General features: G+C 31.5%; 1 protein-coding gene across 1 annotated transcript in view; it reads right to left on the reverse strand.

The window, feature by feature from the left end:
- Positions 1 to 860: 860 nt before the first annotated feature.
- The window catches only part of Tmem65 (transmembrane protein 65), a 51,129-nt gene continuing 25,915 nt past the window's right edge, over positions 861 to 26,074 (reverse strand). Inside the window, exons 3-8 of the mRNA XM_048802405.1 lie at positions 21,176 to 21,220; positions 18,158 to 18,225; positions 13,601 to 13,655; positions 12,694 to 12,736; positions 7,678 to 7,783; positions 861 to 4,311 (exon numbers count right to left, since the gene is read on the reverse strand). Of these exons, the coding sequence (XP_048658362.1) occupies positions 4,201 to 4,311; positions 7,678 to 7,783; positions 12,694 to 12,736; positions 13,601 to 13,655; positions 18,158 to 18,225; positions 21,176 to 21,220 (428 nt within the window). The 3' untranslated portion in view covers positions 861 to 4,200. The remainder of the gene's footprint in view (positions 4,312 to 7,677; positions 7,784 to 12,693; positions 12,737 to 13,600; positions 13,656 to 18,157; positions 18,226 to 21,175; positions 21,221 to 26,074) is intronic.

Consider the following 26,074-nt stretch of genomic DNA (forward strand, 5'->3'; position numbering starts at 1 on the left):
GCTTTCCCTGACCACTCCCAGTTATGACAACTGCCACCCTCTACCCACCTTGTTTCATTCATCACCACAGAACTCACCATTATCTGACAAAAAGAAAATACCTAAGTGTATGTTTGCTTTTCTTTGTCCTCTTGCCCTTCCAATGCATTCCATAAAACCAATTTCATGATGATAGAGATATTAGTGCCTTGGGCTATTCCTAACATACAGTATGCATTCAAAATCACAGAACCTGCTAAAGGAATCTTGAGATTATAAATACGATTTCCCTAGGTCATCAATGAGAAGATGACCCTTGAATATGGAGACAATAAGAAACCTAAACAGAGAATGTACTCGATAAAGTCCTTGAAACTGACATCCCTTTAATATAGTAGTTAAGAACGCAGACTTTACACATAGACAAAGCTGAATTCCAATCTGCTTGTAATAGTGACATTAGGAAAATAACCTCGCTATGCCTCATTTACTCATTATAATATAGGGATATAATAGCACCAACAATGTTGTTATTATGGTGATTAAATGCGGTAACGTGTGAAATACTTAAGTATACAGCAACAGATAAGTGTTTAATAAAAGGGAGCTCATACTGTTGTTAATATCATTACCACCATCCCACATAGGTTCCACAGCCTATTTTCTAATACTTCCCAATTAATTTATGTTTAAGACTGCTATCTACTTTCTAAGTTCATGCAACTGAAAAAGAAGCAGACTGGAGAAATAAAACAGCTGCCAAAAGCAAGAGAAAAAAAAAGCAGGAAAGATGGAAAAACACAAAAACTAGATTCCCAAGGTAATAATACATTACAGCACAATAATTACATCCGTGAAGAAGATGACAAGCCACTAAGAGAAAAGTTGTATTACCTTTAATATACTGTTTTCAGATGGGAAGAATATGTAATTTTAAAATGAGGGGCTGGAGGTATAGCTCAGTGATAAGAGTGCTTGCCTACAAGAGAGAGGCCCACAGTATAATCCTCAGCACTGAAGAAAAATAATTTTAAATTAATCAGGTTTACTTCCAAGTAGTTTATACGATCTTTTGATGTAAAGCATAAACTTCCATTGTCTTCAAAATTTACCTTCTAGAGAAAAAGAATAAAATAAACCAGGCATTATTAAATAAATGGTTTGGATATCTCTGCAGTAAACACCCAAACAGTGTGATTTATCCAACCTCTTTGCAACTTTTTTATGGGATCACTCTTCTCTTATACTCTGTAAGGAGATAATGTCAATTGTGGATATCAGAGGTGATCATCAGCAGTTCCATTTACTGTCTCAGTGATGTTATTCCCACCTTGTAACAAATCTACATTTATTAATCAATTCCCTTTAGTGACAGAATAACCAAGGCTCTCTAAGATTAGAAAGAAAATCAAATTTTAAAATCAAACCATATTCCAAATTTCTTAAAAGATTTTTTTTTGTTCAATTCCTTTGTAAAAACATTGGTCACCATTTAACATACAGTGCAACAAAATGCACTCAGTTTACATGCATCAACAAGTCAATAAATCATAATACAGGGACAACATGAATTTCAAGCAGACAATACTGAAGCAGGTCATGTTGCATTAACCACAGCTCTAGTGTTCCTAATAGAGAAACAGTTAACACAAGAGAAACAAAGAGTTCCAGTTTCAATCTGAAATAGGATTCTTTGTGGCAAGTAACAAAATAAGGATCACATGGAGTTATTACTTTAAAGAGAACCATTTCTCAGAAATCACTTTATGCAAAGCACTGCCTTAAAGCAGAATAAGACCTTGAAAAAAAATGTATACCTTCAGTTACGTCGAAAGGGTTTCATTTTTTTAAAATCATTTACCTGAATGATCCAAACTTTTATTATGACTATAAATTAAAACATCTTACAATGTGAAGGTTATATTCCATGTTTTGATCACTTAAATAATTTTGAATTTTAATTTTCAATTAAATTTAGAGATTCCATTATTAACTAAATTAATGACAGGGCTGGATTATTTTCAAGAGCAAAAAAAAGGAAATCAATAATCAAAAGTCCTTTCTAAACTGATCGTGGTGGTGCACATCTGTAATCCCAATGGCTCGGGAGAATGAGGCAGAAGGACTGAAAGTTCAAAGCCAGCTTCAGCAAAAGCAAGGTGCTAAGAAACTCAGTGAGACCTTGTCTTGAAATAAAATACAAAATAGGGCTGGGGATGTGGCTCAGGGCCAAGTGCCCCTGAGTTCAATCCTCAGTTACAAAAAAAGCCCTTTCTAAACTTATAGGTCAATTTTCTGGAGATGAGATTTGATTAATAAAAAGAAAAGCCAAGCACCATAATAAAATACTTTAAAAAAAAACAGGACAGCAATCAATACATAATTTAGGGACAAAAGCACTTATATGTTTATCAAAAAAATTAAATAAGCACTCTAATCCTGGCAATCTAAAATTTAAAAAAAAATTCTTTTTGGTGTCCATGTGAGATACAATATTATATCCTTAAGATAATTCTCTTCAAGATATCAGGTTGTAAAATCTGAATTTGATCAAATGAGAATGTCATGTTACTTGGCCTAAGAATTTTATATATTTATTTTTATGTTACATATTTTCCTTCTTCCCTCAAAATCTATGATTAATGGATATCAGCACTAAATTACTGTGAAGTACAGAGAAGAGAATTTATGACAATTTTCTGGTGGAAAAAAAAATCTCCCTGAAAATGAGAGCTCAAAGTAATTATGTGCAAATGAAACTTCAAAATAAGATTCCTAAATACAGCCATCCTACAAGTTTGTCTTTTGCATCTATTTAGCAACATAATTTCAAAACCAGAATAGTAAATTTTAATTTTTTTCTTCCATGATGTATTTAATTATTCTGTTACAAATAAGAGTAATTTTTAGCACAAGTAACAAGCTATATGCTAAAAAATTTAACAGTTCAAAAATTAAAATTTAGGATTCAGACACAGGTATACTTAGGTCAGATATATAAGAGTGAAAATAAGCGATTTTAACCAAGTATATGCTTTAAATGCCACAAAAGAAAAAGAAACACTAAAAATGGGAGAAAGGATTTTACCTCATGTAACTTGACTAGACTACATAACAAAAACAAAATATAAAATATTCAGTTTTCACTTCAAAAGAAATTACCCAGAAATAAAATTCACTACACAAAATATAACAAGGTTAGGATTATAAGGATGGGGTATTCAGATGAGAAGATACTACTTTGTGGGGGATGGAAATCCTTCCTAAGCAATAATTTGTATCTCATTAAACTTCCAAACATAAACTTCACACTTATACCACAAACTTTTCTATTTTCTACCTCTCTAAAAAAAAGAAATTTTAGCTTCTTAATTTCCAAGTATCATGTCAAATTCCTTAGTTCACCTGATTCCACAATCCCTAATTTAAAAGACTGTAAAATAATAATTTTCTGCCCCTAAAGAGTCTGAACCTGTGATGTAATTATTCACAATAAGGAAATTAAAGGTAAAAAAAAAAAAAACATAAATAAGTACACTTGTTAGCATCTAGGTTTTTTCTTTAAAGAGGGAGACTGTAATTGCTCTGTTTAACCCCTGGCTCTTAAGACAGTATGGTCAGAAAATTAAAATGAATAATATATACTTAAAACCTGTATTTATTTTGAATAGATGTGAGAGTTAAGAAAATGACTGAAATTATATATTGTAAATGTTTACTGTGAAAGAGTACAAAATTGATGTTGCCAAAAAGAGTAAAAAAAATTTTAACTGATATTAAACATCTTAAATAATTTGGGAAAATACCCTTAGGTTGAAGTGCAACTATCAAGGAACAACAGTGCCCCCCCCCCCCAAAAAAAATGCTTTCATGCATGTACACATGTTAAGTAACAAATAAGCAAACCCCAAGTCAGTACAGTACATCAACAACTGAGACTTAAATATTTTGATATACAAAGAAAGAGAAGGAAAAGATAAAATTGTTGACAGCCATTGATGAAAAAAAGCATCTCAACAATTTACACAAAATGATACTAAAGAGTTTCTTTTAAAAAGATGTCTTAAGAAGACCAAGCCACAATAAGTTAGTGTTTTCCATAATACATGCTGAATTGTTTGATCCCATATCTATACACTGTTACTGTCTTAATTCCTAAATGTTGTGACAGCATATATTTAATAACTGAGGTACATTAGTTTACATCTTTTTATAGGTACTCTAAGAGGATGAATTTTCCATTTCCAGTTTTTCATCGTCTTCACCTCCTCCAAAGAAAAACAACGGAAACATTCCTAGAATGCAGCCAATAGTCACCCCAACAGCTTTGCCCTAAAGAAACACAAAAGAACATTTGAAAGTTACTATATCCCTGAAAGAGGTATCCTTGCTTAAGTATCTATTACAATAGACAATTACCATGTACTAAAATATTTAACGTGATCAGTTGATCATAGTAATTTAAGTATTTTTAAAAATCTACAAAAATATTCCAGAACAGGTCAATTTAAAGTTTGAAGCAGGGCTGGAAATGTGGCTCTGGTAGAATGTTGCTCTATCATGCACCAGGTCCTGGATTCAATCCCAGCACAGCAAATAAATATGTACATAAATAAATAAATAAAAATTTAAAAACAAAGTTCAAAGTAACCAGGAAAATCATCTTAAAAACATCATCAAAGAAATATTCACACTGACAACACTTTTTAAAAATTGTACATATAAAGGTCAAAAAATAGGAAGGTAGGATAAAAACTCGTAACAACTACTCTCAAAATATTTGGATTTGCTGTATCTTGTATATATTTCTTTTCTACATTTATTCCCATGTATACACAATTACTTATAGAAAAAATAATTATGTAAACATTGCTTTATTCTCTGCTTCACTTCACACTCTAGAGCAACCCCTGTTACAATAAACTTTCCAAACTGTTACATACATTTAATATGCAGATATCTAAATGCCACTTAATTGATGGTCTATAATCTCCTTAAAGCTTTCCTTGCATAAAAAAATTCTTTAAACTGTTTTTCACCATTACAAGTGAACAGCAATAAATATGTCTGTTTTTACTTCTTCCCAATAATTCATTTAAAAATCAAATATAAACATTTGTGCATCTTCAAGGTTACAGTCATGCTGTCTACCCTGGACAAAACTACATACACATTCTATATATATATATATATATAAATTTCATTATATGTGTATGTTTATATATACATAAATTTTCTGCAATCTCACCTACATTATGAAAATTTTAAGTTGTTTGCTTCCATATATCATTTTTAAAATTTACATTTCTATGATGACTGTCAAGTTTAAACATTTTTCAATTAAGTTTGAGTACTCCATACAAGCATTGAAAATCTACTATGTGTCAGACTCCATCCTGGGTATACCAAGGAGATGGAGCCTGGCCAGAGGTAGTCTGTCTTTCTTTTCCAGAAACTTCCATTAGGTATACAAAGGAAGACAAAATATGTCCTGTCAAACACTATAGATGTTATGATATTTTCATAATCTACAGTCCTGAATAAAATGTCTTCTTCTATTAGAGCCTATATTTTTTCTAATAAATTTTAATAGTAGACATTATTTCAACAAGAGCTTGTATAACATTTTTTTCAACTTTTGCTATTTTGGGTTTTTTTATTGGTGGTGGTGGTGGTAGTAGTTGTATGCCCATGCTTTATATTAATAGTCAAATCTGTCATTTTCATTATTTCAAAATTTTAAAAGGTATAACTCCTTCAAAGTTTTAGCAAGATAAAATTTAAAAGTTTAATCCTTTATTCTTATTTGACTTCAACATCTATATTCACTGATATATCTTTAGAGTCTATATTAGGTTGTAAGACTCCCTTCCGCCAGCAGACTCATTTCTCTCCCCCTTGCTGATTCTGAAGAAGACAACTGCAATGCTGTGAAAGGGTCTATGGAGAGGGCCATAGGCCATGGGACTCTAGGAGACATGGCTGTCCTCTGGCCAAAAGATAGCCGGAAGATGGGACCTTTACAGACACAAGGAAATTAATTTTGCCAAAGAACTGTGAGAACTTGGAAGTACATCATTTCCAGCTGAGCCTCCAGGCAACAACCAAGTCTTGGCTGCACAATGACTGCAGCCTTCTAGGGGACCCAGCTGAGCTGTGCCTGATCTCCTGACCCAAGAAAGTGAGAGGTAGTAAATACGTGTTGTTATAAGCTGCCAAATTCATGGTAATTTTTTATATATGAATACATAGGCATAAATAGGAGCCTGAGAGTTTGCATTTCTAACAAGTTCCCACATAAAGTTGATCTTGTAGATCTTGGCACCATCCTTTGACAACCACTGACCTATAAAATCTTACTATTTCTCAAGGTTTTAACTCTCACCTAACTTTTTTTCAGTGGGGTCTCCATGACTTTCCTATTTAATACTCTAATCTGACTCTATTGTAGCACTCCCAATACTTTTGTTTTTAATTCTCATTATGTTTATGAATTTCTAATATACTAAAAAAATTATCATGTCTTTTTATTGTCTTGTCTCCTCTTTTGCTGGAACACAAGAGAAGAAAGAAGGAAAGAAGGAAGGAAGGAAGGAAGGAAGGAAGGAAGGAAAGAAAGAAAAGAAAAGAAAAGAAAGAAAGAGAGAGAAAGAAAGAAAGAAAAAACTCTTATTAACTGATGTATTCAAAACTCCAAGATCTATCTGTACCTGGTGCATAGTAGGTGAACAATAAATATGTGCTAAATGAGTGCGATGATGACACCTATTATCTCTAATTCACACCTCTCTAACTCTTACCTTTAACCCTAACCCTAATAAGTATCACCATTTGAATATCCTGCTAGCATCTTATACTCAATAGGTCGAAAGCAGAATTCTTCATCTTCCCTTCCCATCTTGCTCTTCCTCCTTTTCTTGACTTAAATATGAAGGAAGTTGGATGCTACCAGTAAAGTCTTCACTGGCTGACTATCACCGTGTTTGAGGTACGAGCTCCTTAGCAGGGCATATACTGTGCCTTTCCTGTCTGGTTCATGCTTACTTCTCCAGTGCTGTTTTTGAATACAACTCTATCCGCAACTACTACATAGTATAGTCACAAAATTCCTAATTTTCTGTATTTCTCTGAATATTCCCTTTTTCTTTATCATACCTTTTATTTGCTAGACATTATACTCAGAACTCAACTGTTTTATCTAGTAAATGTCTCATTGATAACTCAAAAATAGCTTAAAATCAAGAATTACCAAGAAATCTCCCTACCAAAAAACAATCCCCCAAAAAATGTTATTTCTCCTTCTTGTGCTATTGTTATACCTTGTGCATAATTCTATTACTGCATATGTCATACTAAATGATAATTTTTCTACATGTCTTTCTACCTAAACTAGTGTCTTAAGGATAACTATAGTTAATTATTCATTTTACATTCTCCAATCTCTGGCACATAACAGATACTACTCCTTAGGATTAACTGAATTGTATAAAGATTTTTTTTAAAAAATCAAGTCTACTTATAAAAAATAAGGAGCCAATACATAAATACTTATTTTTATAAAGACTTCCAAGGCCTGTATAATTTTTGTTAACTGACTTTACTCAAATCAATTTTAGACTCAGAGTTTTCAAGATACTAAACTTAGTGTCGTTCTTTGTCTACCCAAATTCATTGTCATAGATCATATAAATTACTTACCAAATGTGTACTAACACGTGTTTGCCACATGTCAACTTGCTTTGGTGTGAGGTCAGGAATTGACAGGCCTAACCTGGAAGCCAAAGCTTCAACATAGCCTGCAAGTCTTTAAAAAAACAAGATAAGAGAACAGAAAATGAGTTTTTAAAAAGACATGCAAGTGTCCTCATATAATAAAACAATAATTATTGCAAAGAGAAACAAGATAATTTTACATGTGTACTGGCACTACAGAATGGCAAAACAGTTCTTGCAACTTTTATTTTTAGCATATATAAATAACCCAGTTTAGGAATATTTTCATATTAACATGTTTCATAGGTAAACTGACTCAAAGCAATTATTCTCCATCATTATCTTAAAAAGAACTATTCAAGATACATAAAATTTTTTACAAATAATTACAATTTCTGTACTTGTTCCAAAACTCAAAGCAAAGTACCTTAATTAGTATAAATTAATAACTATTATCAGAAACAAAAAGGTTTTCTAAATTCATCATATTTGTATACTAAGACAGGCAGCCTAGAATATTCAAGCTAACCTCAAGTGTTTTATCATTTCTAAGTTGCTATCACTTAAAAGATATAATTTTAAAGATATAAGTTTTTGAACTTCAAATAAAAAGTTTGCCAATTAGGCTATGCATACCATCAATCATAAAATGGATCCTGATATCAGTCAGATATGTTAAATTTTTAAAAACTATGCACCTAAGAACCCATAAAATGTAGATCTGTTATTTAGTGGAAGTAAAAATAAGACAGAAGGGAAACAGTGCTTAAGAATCCTAGTAAAAGATTCATCTCCAGTTAAAAAAAAAAAACTTTTATGATAACAATCTAAAATCAAATGAATATAAAATCTACCAGATCATTTGAATCTACTAAATATATCAAAAAGCTACTAAGTGATAACATTATCATTATTAACCTTAAACTTGGAAACTGGAAAATGGGACATTTAAGAGGTGATATCATGATAGATTTATGTCACAAATTCCAGGAATAGAAATTCTGATCATGGTCTTAAAGTAAAGAAATTTCATTTTTAACAGTAGTTTTGGCCCCAAACTGTTCTACAAAATCCTTAATACAGAAGGTTGGACCACTTATAAAACTACCTTTGCCTAGATTATAGGGTGAAGTAGACTTCTACTACACCCATATCCAAATCTCAAAACATAAAAAGGGGGCTGGGGTGGCGGCTTAGTGGTAGAGCACGAGCACTAAGCATGTGTGAGGCCCTGGGTTTGATCCTCAGCACCACATATAAATAAATAAAGGAATTGTGTCCAACTACAAAAAAATAAAAAGGATGCTCAAGGTGTTGGGGTTATGGCTCAGTGGTACAGCACTTGCCTAGCATGTGTGATGCCCTGCGTTCAATCCTCAGCACCACATATGAATAAATAAATTAAATTAAGATATTTAAAAAAAAGGACACTCAAATTAGCCAACAAAGGAAGGCAGAAAATCAAAGACAGAGCAAGATGTTTATCATAATAATTAATGCCAATTTCTTAGGGTTCCCCAAATGTAGAAAGCAGCCCAGGCCATTTGGCACTTGAAAGAGAGAAAGCTGCCCTTTTCCAAGTAGCCATCCGCAGTTTGTTTCATCATTCCTGCCACATGAAACAGAGAACAAAATGGCCCCAATTTGAGAGCTGAGGGCATGGCTTAGTAGAAAAACACATGTTTATCATATACAAAGTATGTATATATTGTATTTAAATGCATAAAATATGTATAAGTGTTTATACATACACACACACACACACACACATACACATACACATACACACTTGGTGTTCTAGAACTAAATTTTCTAATTGAATATTTCTAAGGCAATAGTTTATTTTTTGTTTGTTTGTTTTTGTTTGTACCAGGTATTGAACCCAGAGGTACTTTATCCAACTAATTATATCCCAACCTCATTTTTTATTTTTTGAGACAAGGTCTTGCTAAGTTGCTTAGGGCCTCACTAAGTAGCTCAGGTTAGCTTTGAAGTCATGATCCTCCTGCCTCAGCCTCCTGAGCCTCTGGGATGGCAACTGTATTAAACACTGGGTTGTGTCAAATATAGGTGCTAGGTTATACTTCAGTCATGCATACATGCAAACTCTGTATATATATACACATACAAACATGTTCTGGCCATTATTTCCTTTCCAAGTTCCAATTTCTAGCAAACAAGCTCAGTCAGTATCCTCAAATTTGGGCCAGATCTCTTATCTTTGGGATTCATGGTTCAGTGTTGGAGTGGAATAATGATGAAAGTTTTTGCTTTTAAACCTGTCTTACTCTTTAGAGATGTCTACAAAATGTATGTTCAGTGAATGAAAAATTCCATTTTGCTTACATTATTCTAATTTTAGTATAAATATTGGCATGTATCAGAAAGCCAGGGCCCCATCCCCAGAAACATTAATTCTGCATGATTGAAGTATAACCCAAGCACCTATAAATGATGCACACAAATATTTAATGTTCTTGACATAAGAATATTCAATTAGTTCAACATACAGAAATCAATAAATATAATTCATCACATCAATAGACTTAAAGATAAGAATCATATGATCATTTCAATACATGCAGAAAAAGCACTTGACAAAATACACTACCCATTCCTCTTCAAAACACTAGAAAAATTAGGGATAACAGGAACATATCTCAACACTGTAAAAGCTATCGGTGCTAAGCCCCAGCCAACATCATGCTAAATGGAGAAAAATTGAAAGCATTCCCCATAAAAACTGGATCAATACAGGGATGCCCTCTTTTACCATTTCTATTTAACATAGTTCTTGAAACTCTGGCCAGAACAATTAGACGAAAGAAATTAAAGGGGTATAGACAAGAAAAGAACAACTGAAATTAGCACCATTTGCTAACGATACGATTCTATAACTAGAACACCCAAAAACTTCACCAGAAAACTTCTAGAACCAGTAAATGAATTCAGCAAAGTAGCAGGGTACAAAATCAACAACCATAAATCAAAGGCATTTTTGTATATCCGTGACAAATCTTCTGAAAGGGAAATGAGGAAAACTACCTCATTTACAATAGAAAAAAAAAGCTTGAAAATCAACCTAACAAAAGAGGTGAAAGACCTCTACAACGAAAACTACAGAATGCTAAAGAAAGAAATTAATAAAGATCTTAGAAGATGGAAAGATCTACCTTGTTCTTGGATAGGCAGAATTAATATTGTCAAAATGACCACACTACCAAAAGCACTATACAGATTTAATGAGATTCTGATCAAAATCCCAATGACATTCCTCATAGAAATAGAAAAAGCAGTCATGAAATTTATTTGGAAAAATAAGAGACCCAGAATAACTAAAGCAATCCTTAGCAAGAAGAGTGTAGTAAATGGTATCACTATATTAGATCTTAAACTATACTACAGAGCAATAGTAACAAAAATAGCATGGTATTAGCACCAAAATAGACTTGTAGACCAATGGTACAGAACAGAGGACACAGAGACTAACCCACATAATTACAGTTATCTTATGTTAGACAAAGGTGCCAAAAAGATACACTGGAGAAAGGACAGCCTCTTCAACAAATGGTGCTGGGAAAACTGGAAATCCATATGGAAAAAAATGAAAATTAAACCCCTATCTTTCACCATGCACAAAACTTAACTCAAAGTGGATCAAGAACCTAGGAATTAAACCAGAGACCCTGTGCCTATTAGAAGAAAAAGTAGGCCTAAATCTCCATAATGTTGGTTCAGGCCCCAACTTCCTTAATAAGACTCTTATAGCACAAGAATTAATATCAAGAATCAATAAATGAGATGGATTCAAACTAAAAAGCTTCTTCTTAGCAAAAGAAACAATCAGTCAGGTGAAGAGACAGCCTACATCTTGGGAGCACATTTTTACCCCTCACACATCAGATAGAGCATTAATTTCTATGGTATATAAAGAACTCAAAAATCTTAGCACCAAAAAAAAAAAAAAAAGCAAATAACCCAATCAATAAATGGGCCACAGAACGAACAAATACTTCTCAGAAGGTGATATACAATCAGTCAACATATATATGAAAAAATGTTCAACATCTCTAGCAATTAGAGAAATGCAAATCAAAACTACTCTTAAGATTTCATCTGACGTTAGTCAGAATGGCAGCTATTAAGAATACAAACAACAAGTGTTGGGAAAAAGGCACACTCATACATTGCTGGTGGGACTGTAAATTGGTGCAGCCAATATGGAAAGCAGTATGGAGATTACTTGGAAAACTGGAAATGGAACCTCCTTTTGACCCAGCTATCCCACTCCTCAGTCTATACCCAAAGGACTTAAAAATAGCATACTACAGGGACACAGCCACATTAATGTTTATAGCAGCACAATTCACAATAGCTAAACTGTGGAACCAACCTAGATGCCCTTCAGTAGATGAATGGATAAAGAAAATGTGGCATATATAAACAATGGAATATTACTTAGCAATAAAAGAGAATAAAATCATGGCATTGGCAGGTAAATGGGTGGAGTTGGAGAATATAATGCTAAGTGAAGTTAGCCAATCCCCAAAAAACAAATGCCAAATGTTTTCTCTGATATAAGGAGGATTATTCATAGAGGGGTTGGGAGGAGGAGCATGGAGGATTAACGAACTCTAGATAGGGCAAAGGGGTGGGAGGGGAAGGAAAGGAGCATGGGGGTAGGAAAAACATATGGAATGAGATGGACATCATTACTCTAAGTACATGTATGAAGACATATACATTACTCTAAGTACATGCATGAAGACATATAGTGTGACTAAACTTTGCGTATAACCTGAGATATGTGTAATATGAATTGAAATGTATTCTGCTGCCATATATAACAAATTAGAATAAAAAATTTAAGAAAAAAGAATATTCAACTAAGAAATTTAGTTCTAAGACACAAAGAAAACTTACTTTAAATGCTTCTCAATTAAAGGAAAATGGAGCAAAGAAAGAATATAAGGACACAAATGAATAAATAAATGGACCTACCCCAGTCCAGCTAAATCAGACACAAGATTTCCCAAAGCAGCAGCTAAAAATTTGAAAAATGACATGTAAATTGTTACATAAAAGTCAGAAAAATTATGATAATATATCAATATGTGACCCACAGAGCACTGGTCTAGGAGGGTAATTACATTAACTATTAAAAACTATATATTTAGAAACTCATTGTAAAGCTTTCAATCTCAAGAGTTCAAAATAGAGTATGATTCTGAAATTATAATATTCTACCTCTATACAGTAATAAGTTTATTTTTTTCTGTAATAGCAGCCAGTTTCTGTTTTGGTTTCAATGCCAAAACACATACATAATATTTTATAATTTTATCTTTCATACAATGTATATTTCATATTCACATAATTGGAAGTTAAAGACTAAAGCCATACATACAGCTCTGAATTCAAGGAAGTCAAGGAAAAGAAACATTACTGTCAGGAACTCATTGACCTCATGTTTTTCACACAATAAACAACAAGGAACCATTTCCAAAATTTCACTATCATGAGCAAAGTGGTAATAGAGGCAGAAGGAAAGGGGTTCAATCGTGTATTCTGCTTTTCTGCTTTTCTAACCAACTAGAAAATAATTTAATAGAGACAAAGGATAAACAGATCTGAGGGTAACCATGAATTACCAGACAAACTTGTTTTAATATAGACAATATGACAGAAAACTGTTACCTATTAATTAACATGAAATATCTAAAATTTCTTGGAACAAAGTGCTACATATATAAAACTAAGAATCAGAAGATTAGGACTAAGAAAATAAACAGATATTTCAATTAGTAAATTCATTTCAAATAAATTATCATCTTCTAAACCTAACCTACTGAAATCTTCTATAAAATACATACCCAGTAGAATAATAACATTTGCTATTATTATATACCTGCCATCGTTGAAATTCCCAAAATAATTCCAATAGATAACTCGATATGGGTTCCCTGAAAAATGATTAAGAAAAAAATCTTAAAAATTAAAACAAAGTGACGATAAAAGAATAGCAAACCATTAATAAAAATGGGTAAAACAGTTAAATCAACATGTTAGTGCAGCAAAATATGGAGAAATATGCACGTTATGAGGTATTTCACTTAATTATTAAATATATTCATTCATGCAGAAATAACATTTTATTTATTAAAATTAAGCCTTTTAAAAACAAAATAATACCCCATATAGAGATACAATTCATCATTTTAAAAATCTAGAATTTCTATTTTTCTATCACAGAAAAAGATGGTTTAAAGCTCCTTGAACACAAAGACTAACTCTCATAATTAAATTCTAAATGATATATCTCTACTATTGCTATTTACTGAAAGATTAAAAAGACTAAACCAGTTCCTAGAGAAACTGAAGTTTGTAAAATTATCCTTGTAATATTTAGTTCTTTATCCATTAAGTAGTGAAAGTATATGATTCATTCATAAATAGTAACAGCATTTAATATAATAGACCTAACAATAAAAATAAGACCCTAATGCATTTCCACTGAATTTATTTATAGACAGTTAAATATTTTCTACATTTCTATTATCGTTCCACTGGTGGCGGGGGGAATAAAGCTCATATATTTACTTTCACTTTAAAGCAGAACTGAAATAAAGAAGATTGTACTACTCTAATGGCCTATTTAAAACAGAACAAAGAGGAAATTCTAGGATCTATTGTGCTAGTACAGTTCTAATGTACGAGCAAGCCTGCAACAGGTGGACTTAATTTTCAAGAGCCCTCTTAAATAACACTGACATTTGAAAATTTCTTTAAATTTTTTTTTTAAAATCTCAATGATGTTGATACAAAAATGTCCTATTATATAGAAATATTGCATTATTTATCCACTGTTTACAAAACTGAAAAGAAACTGAAATAATTATCCTTAAGACATGGATGTGCCTGATAAACAAAAGTCTCCTCCGCACTTAAAATGACACGCTTTCTAAAAGCACCCAAAGAAACAGATTTCTGAAAAAGGAAACAAAAAAGTAAGGAAAAAACAGGCACAGAAATAAAAATGAAGATGCATATCTTTATATGTGAATGTAAAAGAACTGGAGCAACACTAGAAGAGAAGCATCTCACAGCTACAGCATATAATAAATATATACAGCACCTTGAAGAGCGATGAATCTTTGCAATACATGTATTTAAAAATATTTTCATGCTTAATTACTTGGTTGAACTTAAACATATTTGGTCCTCCTAAGACCATGAAAAAACTCATGTAAATTCAAAGACAGTTTGAGGAGAGCAATTGACCCTCCACTTCTTTACTTTGTGTCACAGTTACATCAAATTTTGTATTAATAGGCAAGGTAAAAATTATAAATAAATCTAATATTAGTTGTCTTAAAGTTATATCTGGCTCATCACCTTAATACAGTTAATCTATTCTAGACTCTAAAATGTTCTATCCTAATTAAAAGTCATTCAAAAACATTAAAATATAAATTATAAAATCCTAAAAAATCAGGCAAGGTGATACAGTCCTGTAATCTCAGCGACTCAGAAGGCTGAGGTCAAAGGATTACAAATTTGAGGACAGTCTCAGCAATTTAGCAAGTCTCAAAATAAAAAATAAAAGGGCTGGGGATGTAGCTCAATGGTAAAGCACCCTAGATTCAATCCACACTTCTTAAAATAATAAAATAAAATAAAAAGCAATCCTATAATACAAAAATATAATGAACTATGAAACCCAAGGATTAGTATTAATAGCAGCCAATAATAAAGGTCTAATTTATGACAAACAATTATACAAGAATCTGCTTTTATGACTACAAAAGTAGCAGCCAGAAAAGGACATCTAATAGGAAGGCAGAAAAGGTCAAATGTCACGCTAGACAGTAGGTAAGATATGGCATGAAAGAACAAAATAAACAAAGAACTTCTTACTAAGTCTTAAACCAGTCACAACTGTTCTATAATATGAAGAGAAAATCAGTATTTTAAAAAATTAAAAAGGTAAAAAACATTCTTACAATGGTAATGATCACTTATTTTCCTTTCCACAGACTACAGTTATATTATTTATCCATTTGAGTCTTAGCAGTTTATTACAAATGCCTCACCAGAAACTGTCCTGTCAGTCTCTGAACTGGTCTGCAGAGCATCTGTGCCACACCTATCACTCTCTGCAAATGTTTAAGGTGGTAATTTAAAATATTTATTTTAGCAAAAAACAGTGATTCGTCCTTGAAGCCGGGTTTAAATATAAACAGAGTAAGGAGTTATTACAAATTTGGAATTAAACATTTTAGGCCTAAAAAAATTAGTCTATTCTCAGTTACATTAATAACAAGGCACAGGCCTGAGTAACACAAAATAATAATCAACCCTAAAATAATCTGACTTTTGAATATGTTTTGGTGGCTGTTTTTAAACACAGATATCTATTACTTTAAATATTTATTCTTTTTTAAAAATGATGACCATACTGTGAAGGTATTATTCTAGATTTAAGAAACTAAAAGTTTCCCTATTCTGACCTTTCTTCAAAATACTCCTACACCCCTCTTCCTGCAAAATATATCACACGATTCCCTGTAACAAGGATATTCTTTCAGCATTTCAGTATTTAAGGTCTGTCCTATTGTGGTGAAAAACATAATGGTTATAAAGATGGTGGCATGGGTACTAGCTATCAATAAAGAGAACCCAAAATGCTGACTAAAACCATGCCAAACTGAAAGAAATATTTACCACAGAGACTTTCTATTCATGAGCACATGAATCTTGGAGCACAATCTACTCACAAGTAGAAGTTTTAACTACAGCTTACAAATTTAACAAAACGGAGTTTTCATTATAATTAGATTTGATTTACATTTACTCTTTAATCTAGACAACTCAGATTTTAGTCACTTCAGAAAAGCAGTGCAGTTCTAAATAGCTGAATAAATCTCTCACATTCACAGGTACGCAAATAGACCAATTTTATTCTTTTGTGTACATTAGGAAGATGTCATAAACAATAAAAAAAAAACTAGCATTCTGGAATTCTATTTTAAGGCCTTCACTAAGTGTGTTAGCCTATAGAAATCTGATCTTGCCAGGTTTCTTTACTAAAGAATCCTTTGTGTGCATGCCAGAGCATCTTCTGTGATGGTTTATGCAGCAGGATGCCATGTGCTGTGTGAGCCCTGTGAGTCTCCTCCACCAGGTGAATGGCTGAACTTTGTGGGTGGCTAATCTACATCAATATGGACATCAGAGCTACACTATATAGCAAACAAAGCTATTCTAGAATGAACCAACATTAGGTATTCTTTAAGCAACTTCTATAATCTACATAATGTGAATTACTTTTAAAAATATCTACTTTGAAACCAAATCTTGTATTTACATTCACTTGCAATCCTGGTGAACTCGAAAACACAAAAAGAAACCCTGCATCTCTCATGTCATTTCTTCATAGTCAATAATCCTAAGATTATTTTTTTTCAGTAGTCTCCTACAATGTAGTATATTTATAGTATTAATCATAGATAATAGAACTTTTAAGAGTCATTGAAACTAACAACAAACTCTCTAAGCTCTAAGTTAAAGAAGCACTTTGATTTTCTCAAATGAGTTCAAGTAAAACCCCTACCTGAGAACTCTTAAATTGGTATCCAGAAATAATTGCTACTTTTATCACCTCACAGAAAATAGATAATAGACCTTCAATCTAACATCTGAGAAGAATTCACATTAAGTATTCTAAAACTATGTACTAAAAGTTGTTATTACCTTACAATGATCAACCCATTCCATTTGGACAAAATAAGAGAAAAGTGAATAGAACACTGGACGGTTTTTGAAGACTTGCATTTTGATCATGGACCTATTTCTGTTACGAATATGGACCAAATATTGGTATACATTGCCAAGAGGCATTACTAATAATAAGAAATGCATATCAACCAATTAGGATACACTTTTAAGAAGCATCCTTACATTTAAATGACCATATGAAGGGGACTACTATAATGCAACAAAGGCAGAAAGGGCAATATATTCAATGCTCTGAAATGAAACTTTACAACTTCTGGGTTAAATGGCTAAAGCTCAGACTGTATATCAAAATATCTGTTGAAACATTTTTGAGTGAGAAAAATTAAACAATGAACTAATCAAATAACCTACATAAGTGATGACAACTAGTAACTCAATTAAAGAATATCAAAAAAAATTGCATGCTTTTTTCTTTCAAAGGGTTGAAACTTGATTAGATGATATAAACCTTAAATGACTTATCTAAATGCTTTGCCAAAGTCTTAATAATTAACATATATCGTGCCTTAAAATTGAGCTAATCTAATTAACATGAAACATAAAATAGTGTTGATCATTATGATGTTAATTAAAATTAATAGCTATATTATACAAATTATTAGGAAAATATAGACCACAATAATTTCTTTATTAACTCAAAATAGAAGTGGTGAGAGAAAGAACTTACTGCAACAATCATAATTGCATTATCCAAAAAGCCAAACCCTATGAAAGGTATCGCATTGTGGATGAATACTGAAAAACATCAAAAACAGAAAAAAGTAGATTTTAAGATTTAACTTTAGAATGAAAAAAACAGACCATATGATTAAAGTCTCCAGTAGACTTGATAATCTTTAGAATTTGTTTCTCATCTCTCATAGTCAATAGATTCTGCTATTGCTATAAGTTTAACTACTTGATAAAAGTTATACTGGAAAAAACAAAACAAAAAATATATAACATGTAACAACAGTTGTATTAGTCTTTTGTGTTTTCTTACTGGCAATACACATATATGGACACACCCACACATAAATATACATTTGGTTAATGATGGAACAACTTAGTAAACATATAAATACTATATTGTACCTGATTAATTGCTACAACATCAATCTGTTTCTCTTTATGCCTAAAGACTATTATCATAAAATTGATCTTTGTATTAGAAATATTGAAAAATGCCCAGAATCAAATTTCAGGGAAGTTACTTGATTGCTTTTATTCACTAACCAATTTTTTAAAGAAAAACTGTCTGAAAAATATGATTAACTTATTTTTTAGACATCTATATGCAGTCCTTCCCCATTCACAATTCATCAGGATCCCTAAATCCTACTACAAAACCATAAAGAATCAATTTGTTTTGAATCAAAATATAATTTGACCCTTCCTACCAAAGGCACACCTAACCTCATCTATCTGGTGCATAATATAAATGAAGTGATATATTAAAAGTGCAACTTGGAAGAACTAAAACTTATTTATACATTTAGCCTCATATTTTCATATTTGCATCTTCAGCACATTACATAATGCTGAGAACATAGTAGATGCTCAATAAATAATAATTGAGGGCCACTACCTGGAAAAGAAGAGCATTCCATATTGAGAGAACTGAAGGCAGACTGTGAAACAGATTAAAAGCTGGGAATAGGTAAAAGACTTGATTCTAATTAAAACTATAAAATTGCCAAGGTATGGTCAATATCAGTTCAACTAAGGGCTTTCTTCACTAAACGTCAAAACCCAGTTTCATACTATATCCAAAACATAGTCCCTTAAACCAATTATATATGTGTTAGGTGATTTTAGAGTCTTTTTTCTTTTAACTCAGTTAAGTCCATAGAAAATATAATTGAAATATTATCTAGAAGTTATGAAACTTTAATCTTACTATAGTGAGTTCTGCACCAATCAGGGAAAGCTAATAAGTAGTTTTTAAAAAGGCACTATCAAAGATAAAGGGAAAGAGTATATAGAATATAATAATGCATACTATTATATATAAAAAAGAGAGTACATAATAGGTATATAATAGTTATTTCAGATTTCTTCTTGCTATTAAGTAGAATTGTCCAATATTAAGAGAAAAATATTTAATTATGAATAGTATTTTAAAAGCTATTAAGATGATAAAATAAAATAGCATATTAATGAAATGGGATTTTTCAGAGTCTAGCCTTACTTCTTTGACTTTTTGCCTTTATCTAATTGCTTATCTACTGAGCATTCTAAATTTTATAAGAAACATATACACAATCCTAATTTCCAAAAGTAAAGTACAAATAGCTTAAAATAATATAATGAAAAATTTTAAATTCATCAAGTGAAATATATACAGTAAATAAAAAGCTACTTAAGTATAACTGCAAATCATCTTCCCAAGTTCTTTGAAACATCTGGCAGAGTAATGATGAAATCAGTTAAGATTACTCAGCATTTGGGGTTAACCTGATGTCATCTCTAAAACTGTCTGCGATACAAACATCTTAATATTAAATATAAAGGAGATTAAATTAAGATTAGTCTAATTGTTATCCTTGTAAAAACTTGGTCAGTAAAACCAAGGCACATTGCTACAGAAATCACTTTGAACTATAAAATACATTATGTTTTTATGTTTCTACCTTTTAAAAAAGTCCTATAAATAAAATTTCTTTTTAACCCAAAGGAAAAAGTATAATTTTTTTAAAAAAGAAAATGAATAATATATTAGGCACTCAACTGGGAACTTGAGCTACAAAGATAAACAAAGGTTTTAGGTATGGTGACATATCTATATAAACATGAACTACAAAAAAAGCTAACAGTATTATATGGTGATGTCAATATAGGTAGTATGAATTAGGATGGAAGAATAAGGAAAGAGTCTTCCCAGGTGGGAAGAATAGTCTTAAAAATTCTGAAATTCTTTGGCATTTGGATTAAGTTACTAATTTCTAATATAAATTTTATTCTACCTATAAGAAAAAAAAGAGCTGGTTATTAGATAGCTTTTTCTAATGATATAAATTTGCTTTAATTATCTCCTACTAATATGTGATTTCTTCAATTTTCTTTGGGAAACACTATAACATAGAAATTGTTAGCAAATCACATTTAATATTTGGCTTCAATTTACAACCTATTCAAATTTGCTATATCATTAGATAATTCTCTTCTTCTTATAGTACGATCCTTAACTGTTTTATATTACTTCCAGGTTAGTCCTACAATATATTTATTCCTATTATAATGGAGAAAAGAAAGAAAAGCAGCATTTTAATAAGGTTATTCTTCCTGGTGTTTTCAATGAACTTTACTTTTCACTGTTTACAAACAGTTAAGCAGGAAGTATTTTCTGCATCAGAGAAGAGTTCTATCTAGTTTTGAGCCTAGAAATTCTAGTTCTTCAGTTATCGCACTTAAATTCAAATACATTCTTTTTCCTGGAATTAAGAAAAATTCTATCGTAAGTATAATTATATTTATAGACAGCAATAATATCTTGACATATTAGCTATTAAACACTATTAGCTATACCATAGTACTGTGATAATATCAAACCAAGTTTATAAAATGCTTCTGCAAAATAAATAAGATAATCTACTTTTTCTAGCAAGATTAATTTACTATTTCTTCTGTGCTATTAATAAATGATATAGTTATATCAAGTCCAAAAGATAGATGCACATATATTTAACAATTATAGAACCATTACCATATCTCAGCTGTCCTGGGGTAGGTGGCAGAGCTTCCAATTTTTCTAAAGGGGAAAAAAAGGGTGTGAGGCAAGAATTAGTTACTATAACATGATTTTTTTATTACAAAGAAGAAAACACCGGTAGAGATACAACATGGAAGAACATTAGAGTTTATTCATAAATTATATTTAGGTTAATGGACAACAGTTATCTATTTAAAAGAACATTAACTGCTATGATTAAACTACAAAGTTAGCAAACAAAACTGACCTTTAGTTATAAGCCTACCCTGGGCCCCGAGGCTCTGCGTAAATCACATTTTTTGTATTTCTTTTACTTAAGTTCTTGCATCTATATAATGAGACTATCTGCACTAATTACAGTAGAAAAACACTTCAGAAATTTAGCTACTATTTTTAAGGTAACATCTCAAGAAAACAATATGTATAAATACTGATAGCAGAAAATACTCAAATACACCCAGATATCCTTTAAAAATAGGATAATATCCTAAAGCAATGTAATTACAACAATGATTTTACTAGATTAGGTAAGGTTCTTTAATTCCACTAGATAATATACAGAATATTTTGATTTTTGAAATCTATACTAGTAGATAATATTCTGCCTAATACAACAATCAAAAAACTATGCTATTATTCAAAAGCACAAGTATAATACATGTCATAATGTTTCCCCAAGTATTAATTTAAGTATCTTGAATAGTCATCAATATATGTAAAATTAATTATTACAAAAAATTATATGTAAAAAATAACTATTACCAAAAAAACTACCATTTCATAACAAGAACCATCTCACCACCTGTGTAAGTTAAAAAGGTAGAGAATTCTACCTCCTATCCTCACCCAATCAGATACAATTAATTGATGACACATGGAAGAACCTTAGCAATGGCTCACTCTCCAATAGATTTAGTTCAACCAGATTGTCTCAGGAAACACATTAAAAACTGGATATATATCTTCTAAAATATTTATTGATAATTTTTGACAATATAAGAACTGAACAATTTTGTTTTAAAAAGTAAAAAGCAAATAAATTTCCATTGATAATCTATACAAAAAGCAATGTGGTCCATATTTGTGACTGGTGTTTTCTAAAATTGCATATAGTCCCACAATGGCTTTACAAAAAAAAAACCAAAAAAACACTAAAACCTAGAGTTGAATCATTGTATTATTCAGAATGTTCTAAGAATGAATGTTTACTTTTTTTCCTTATTAAAAAAGAAGATATATTAATTTTTGAAGAATTTCACATCTGACAAAATTAAGTCTCCATTCTTTGATTAGCACTCTTATCTCAAAATCTACTTTGAAAGCATGCAAATGGCTTTTCAAATTTTTAGCTAGGAATATAGGACACCACTGTACTCCAGAGAATTTTCTAGTGAAGTAAACATGCAAAAGTGGATACATATCAGAACTATTTGTTAGTTACATTATTATCATCACGGTGAGAAGTCCTTGTTAGCTGACAGGAACATTCTGAAATACTTAAAATCTCAACAAGCAGGACCTTCCCAACAGAGTTAGCATACACAGGGCACTTTCTTTTACTTCTTCAAATTCCCTATACATTGAACAAATTATTTAGAATATCCTACAAATCCTAAGAAAGGATAAAGCCTAGACAAATGAATAATGGATAGGCCCAGCACAGTGGCAAAGACCTGTAATCTCAGCAATTCAAGAGGCTGAGGCAGAAGGATGGCAAGTTCAAGCCCAGTATTAGCAACTTAGTGAGGCCCTCAGCAACTTAGCAACCTTGTCTCAAAATAAATTAAAAAAAAAATAAATTGAAAAAGGATTGGGGATGCAGCTCAGAGGTAAAGTTCCCCTGGGATCCGCAGTACCAAATAAATAAAGTACGTAAGTACTGTGGACAGGACAGTGAGGTAAATCACTAGAACAATATCAGAGTAAAATCAAAATCCTGCTTCACAAAGAACCTAAGGAGTACAAGAAGAATCATAAAGGGAACATTCTTTAGAACATGACAATTTTATTGAAAAGTACCCCTGAGTTCAAAGCCATCCTCAGCAAAAACCGAGGCACTATGCAACTTAGTGAGACCTTATCTCTAAATAAAATACAAAATAGGACTAGGGTGTGACTCCATGGGTGAGTGCCTCTGAGTTCAATCTCCAATTCCCTCCCCCCCAAAAAAAAGAATCCTTGAGGGCTGGGGATGTGGCTCAAACGGTAACACGCTCGCCTGGCATGTGTGGGGCACTGGGTTCAATCCTCAGCACCACATAAAAATAAAATAAAGATGTTGTGTCCACCAAAAACTGAAAAATAAATATTAAAAAACTCTCTTTCTCTTCTATCTTTAAAAAAAAGAATCCTTGACATATGGTAAATTATCTATGATTACATAAAAATGTATTCTACTAATGTTTTACTAAGTAGACCTGAGTGTATGTGTGTGTTATATCATACATTCTCCCTTTTCTGTGTATTTTAAAATAATGAGGTAGCTGTTAAAACTCTGCTTCATCATACCATACTTGCTGACTTCTTTTAGCTCAAAACTTCTGGTTCTTCATCCAATAATGGCTAAGTAAATTCTTATCAAATCAGTCCTCCTACATAGAATAAGCTACAGACAAAATAGAGTTAATAAATTTCAGAAGCACTAGAAAATGACTGCAACAGGTTTATTCTGAAGGGAATCAACACTTAAAAGAAATAATACAAAATGAGTTAATTACCTGTTTGTTGCAACCTTCAGCCTGAGAGTAGGCCCCCAAACCCCAAGCACACATAGTTTCACTTTGGATTTAAAAAAAAAAAAAAGCCCTCCCAAAAACTTATTACAATGAAGAAATACTTCCCAACTTATTTTATGAGGAGAGAATAATACTAAAACCAAACCCTACCAAATTATCAAAAATAATAAATTGCAGACCAATATCCTTCATGAATACAGAACAAAAATCCTTAGCTGAATGATAATTGTTGTCTTCCTAAAGTATGAGTGTTTACTCATAATAGTGATAAAAATAACATTCAAACTTCATCACATTTTCCCCCCTTTCTTAGGTAGTTCTCATTTTTGAAAGAAGTGACCTTTAATAGGAGTCCATGTTTAGAAAGAAATAGGATAGGGAAATTACCCCATAAGAATCTGTGAGATTATACTTATACATAGGATTTCTTTGCTTTAGATTTCACATTGTAAAAACTCTTAGCTGAAAGGTAAATAAAAGATAATTGCTGCAAACTGATAATTTATTTTATATCAAATCAAATAAAAAATATTTGAAATGTGACTCTTCTTGTCATTGAGAATTTATATACATTCAGATATTATAATACATAGGTGATATTTCCTAATATAAAACACTCCAGACATTCATCACAATCCTGGAAACATGAGAAAAATATTTTGCATGTTTAATATAAGATTTTTCAACACTTTCAACATATTGTTTTGCTTCAGTAATCCAGGAACACTAGAGAAAACAATTTAAATATTGAAAGCAAATTTATTTTTTAAAATGAATTTAAGAACTGGGGCTGGGGTTATGGCTCAGAGGTAGAGCACTTGCCTACTATGCATGAGGCACTGGGTTTGATCCTCAGCACCACATAAAAATAAAAATGAAGATATTGTGTCCACCTATAACTAAAAATATTTTTTAAATGAATTTAAGTACAAAAAGAGGTATTTCAATTAGTTTTCTAAATAATTCAAGCAACCAGAAAACTGTCATAGCTCATAAAATACTGTTTCTGCCTAAATAGAACAATATTAAATTTCAAAAACAATGTTTCTTTAATGATTCAGATATTATATTAGATTAGATTCATCAGCTTAAACTTCAATTATTATATTTAAGAGACATAAAACTGAGAAGTGCTGTCATAAAGACTTAAGAGGGTCTGAAGAGAACATAATTCTTTTTTTCTCCTATTTCAGAAATAAAAATGCATTTAACTCAGCTACATTTTGTATTTTATCCTATATATGTAGAAATATTTTATACTATATTTACTTAAAGAAAAGGGGAAATCAGAGAGGAAGAGAAGGACAAAGGGGAGAAATGAGAAACATAACAGGTAAAAAAGAAAAGATGAGAAACAAATGCAGAGGGAAAAGGGAAGCACTGGTGACTGAAGTGGAACAAATTACATTCCATTCATGTGTGATTATGTCAACATGAACCACACTATTATGTATAACTACAATGCACTAATAAAAACATTAAAAATATCTTTTAAGCAGATATTTTAAAATTTAAAAAGAAAGCCTCCCAGGTCACATGAGAATAAAACTCCAATCTGGGAGAATTCCTTGCTGGAACTGGGTTTTCAGTCCCTCTACTGTTTGCTTTGTTGGTTAACCTACAGTAGTCTGAACTTGTCATCTTTGGATAAGACTCAGTTTGGACAAAGATATAGAACACAATACTAAGCTCCCTTAGAACAACAGATGAAGAGAAATCACCTCCAACTATGCCAGAGATTCCCAGGTTTTGCTGTAAAGGTTTTTGTACTCCTCATCATGCGGAGAGTTTAAGATAAATTCCTGACTAATTATTTATTTACTATTGTCCCTTTTCTTAATTTTAAGTTAAGGTAGCATCTGTGGTAACAAATTGGCCAACTGTAATTTTTAATAAGATGAACTCCAGTTAATCAGGAATTTTCATTCTCCTACTGGAATGTATTCAAAAAATAGTTTTTTATTGGCAAAGTTTTTCCAAAGAAGCATACTTAGGACAATAATCCTAAAGGCAAGTCTATACTACTATATTATCTCTAGTCATATAAGAAAAAATATTTCCATTTTATAACTAACCATATGGTTTTATCCTAGGAAATTCCTACAAGGTTTTATCAAAATATGTTTTAGAAAACTTCATAACTGAAATATGACTTACA

Source organism: Marmota marmota, unplaced genomic scaffold (genome assembly GCF_001458135.2).
Source record: "Marmota marmota marmota unplaced genomic scaffold, marMar, whole genome shotgun sequence".
NCBI lineage: Eukaryota > Metazoa > Chordata > Mammalia > Rodentia > Sciuridae > Marmota > Marmota marmota.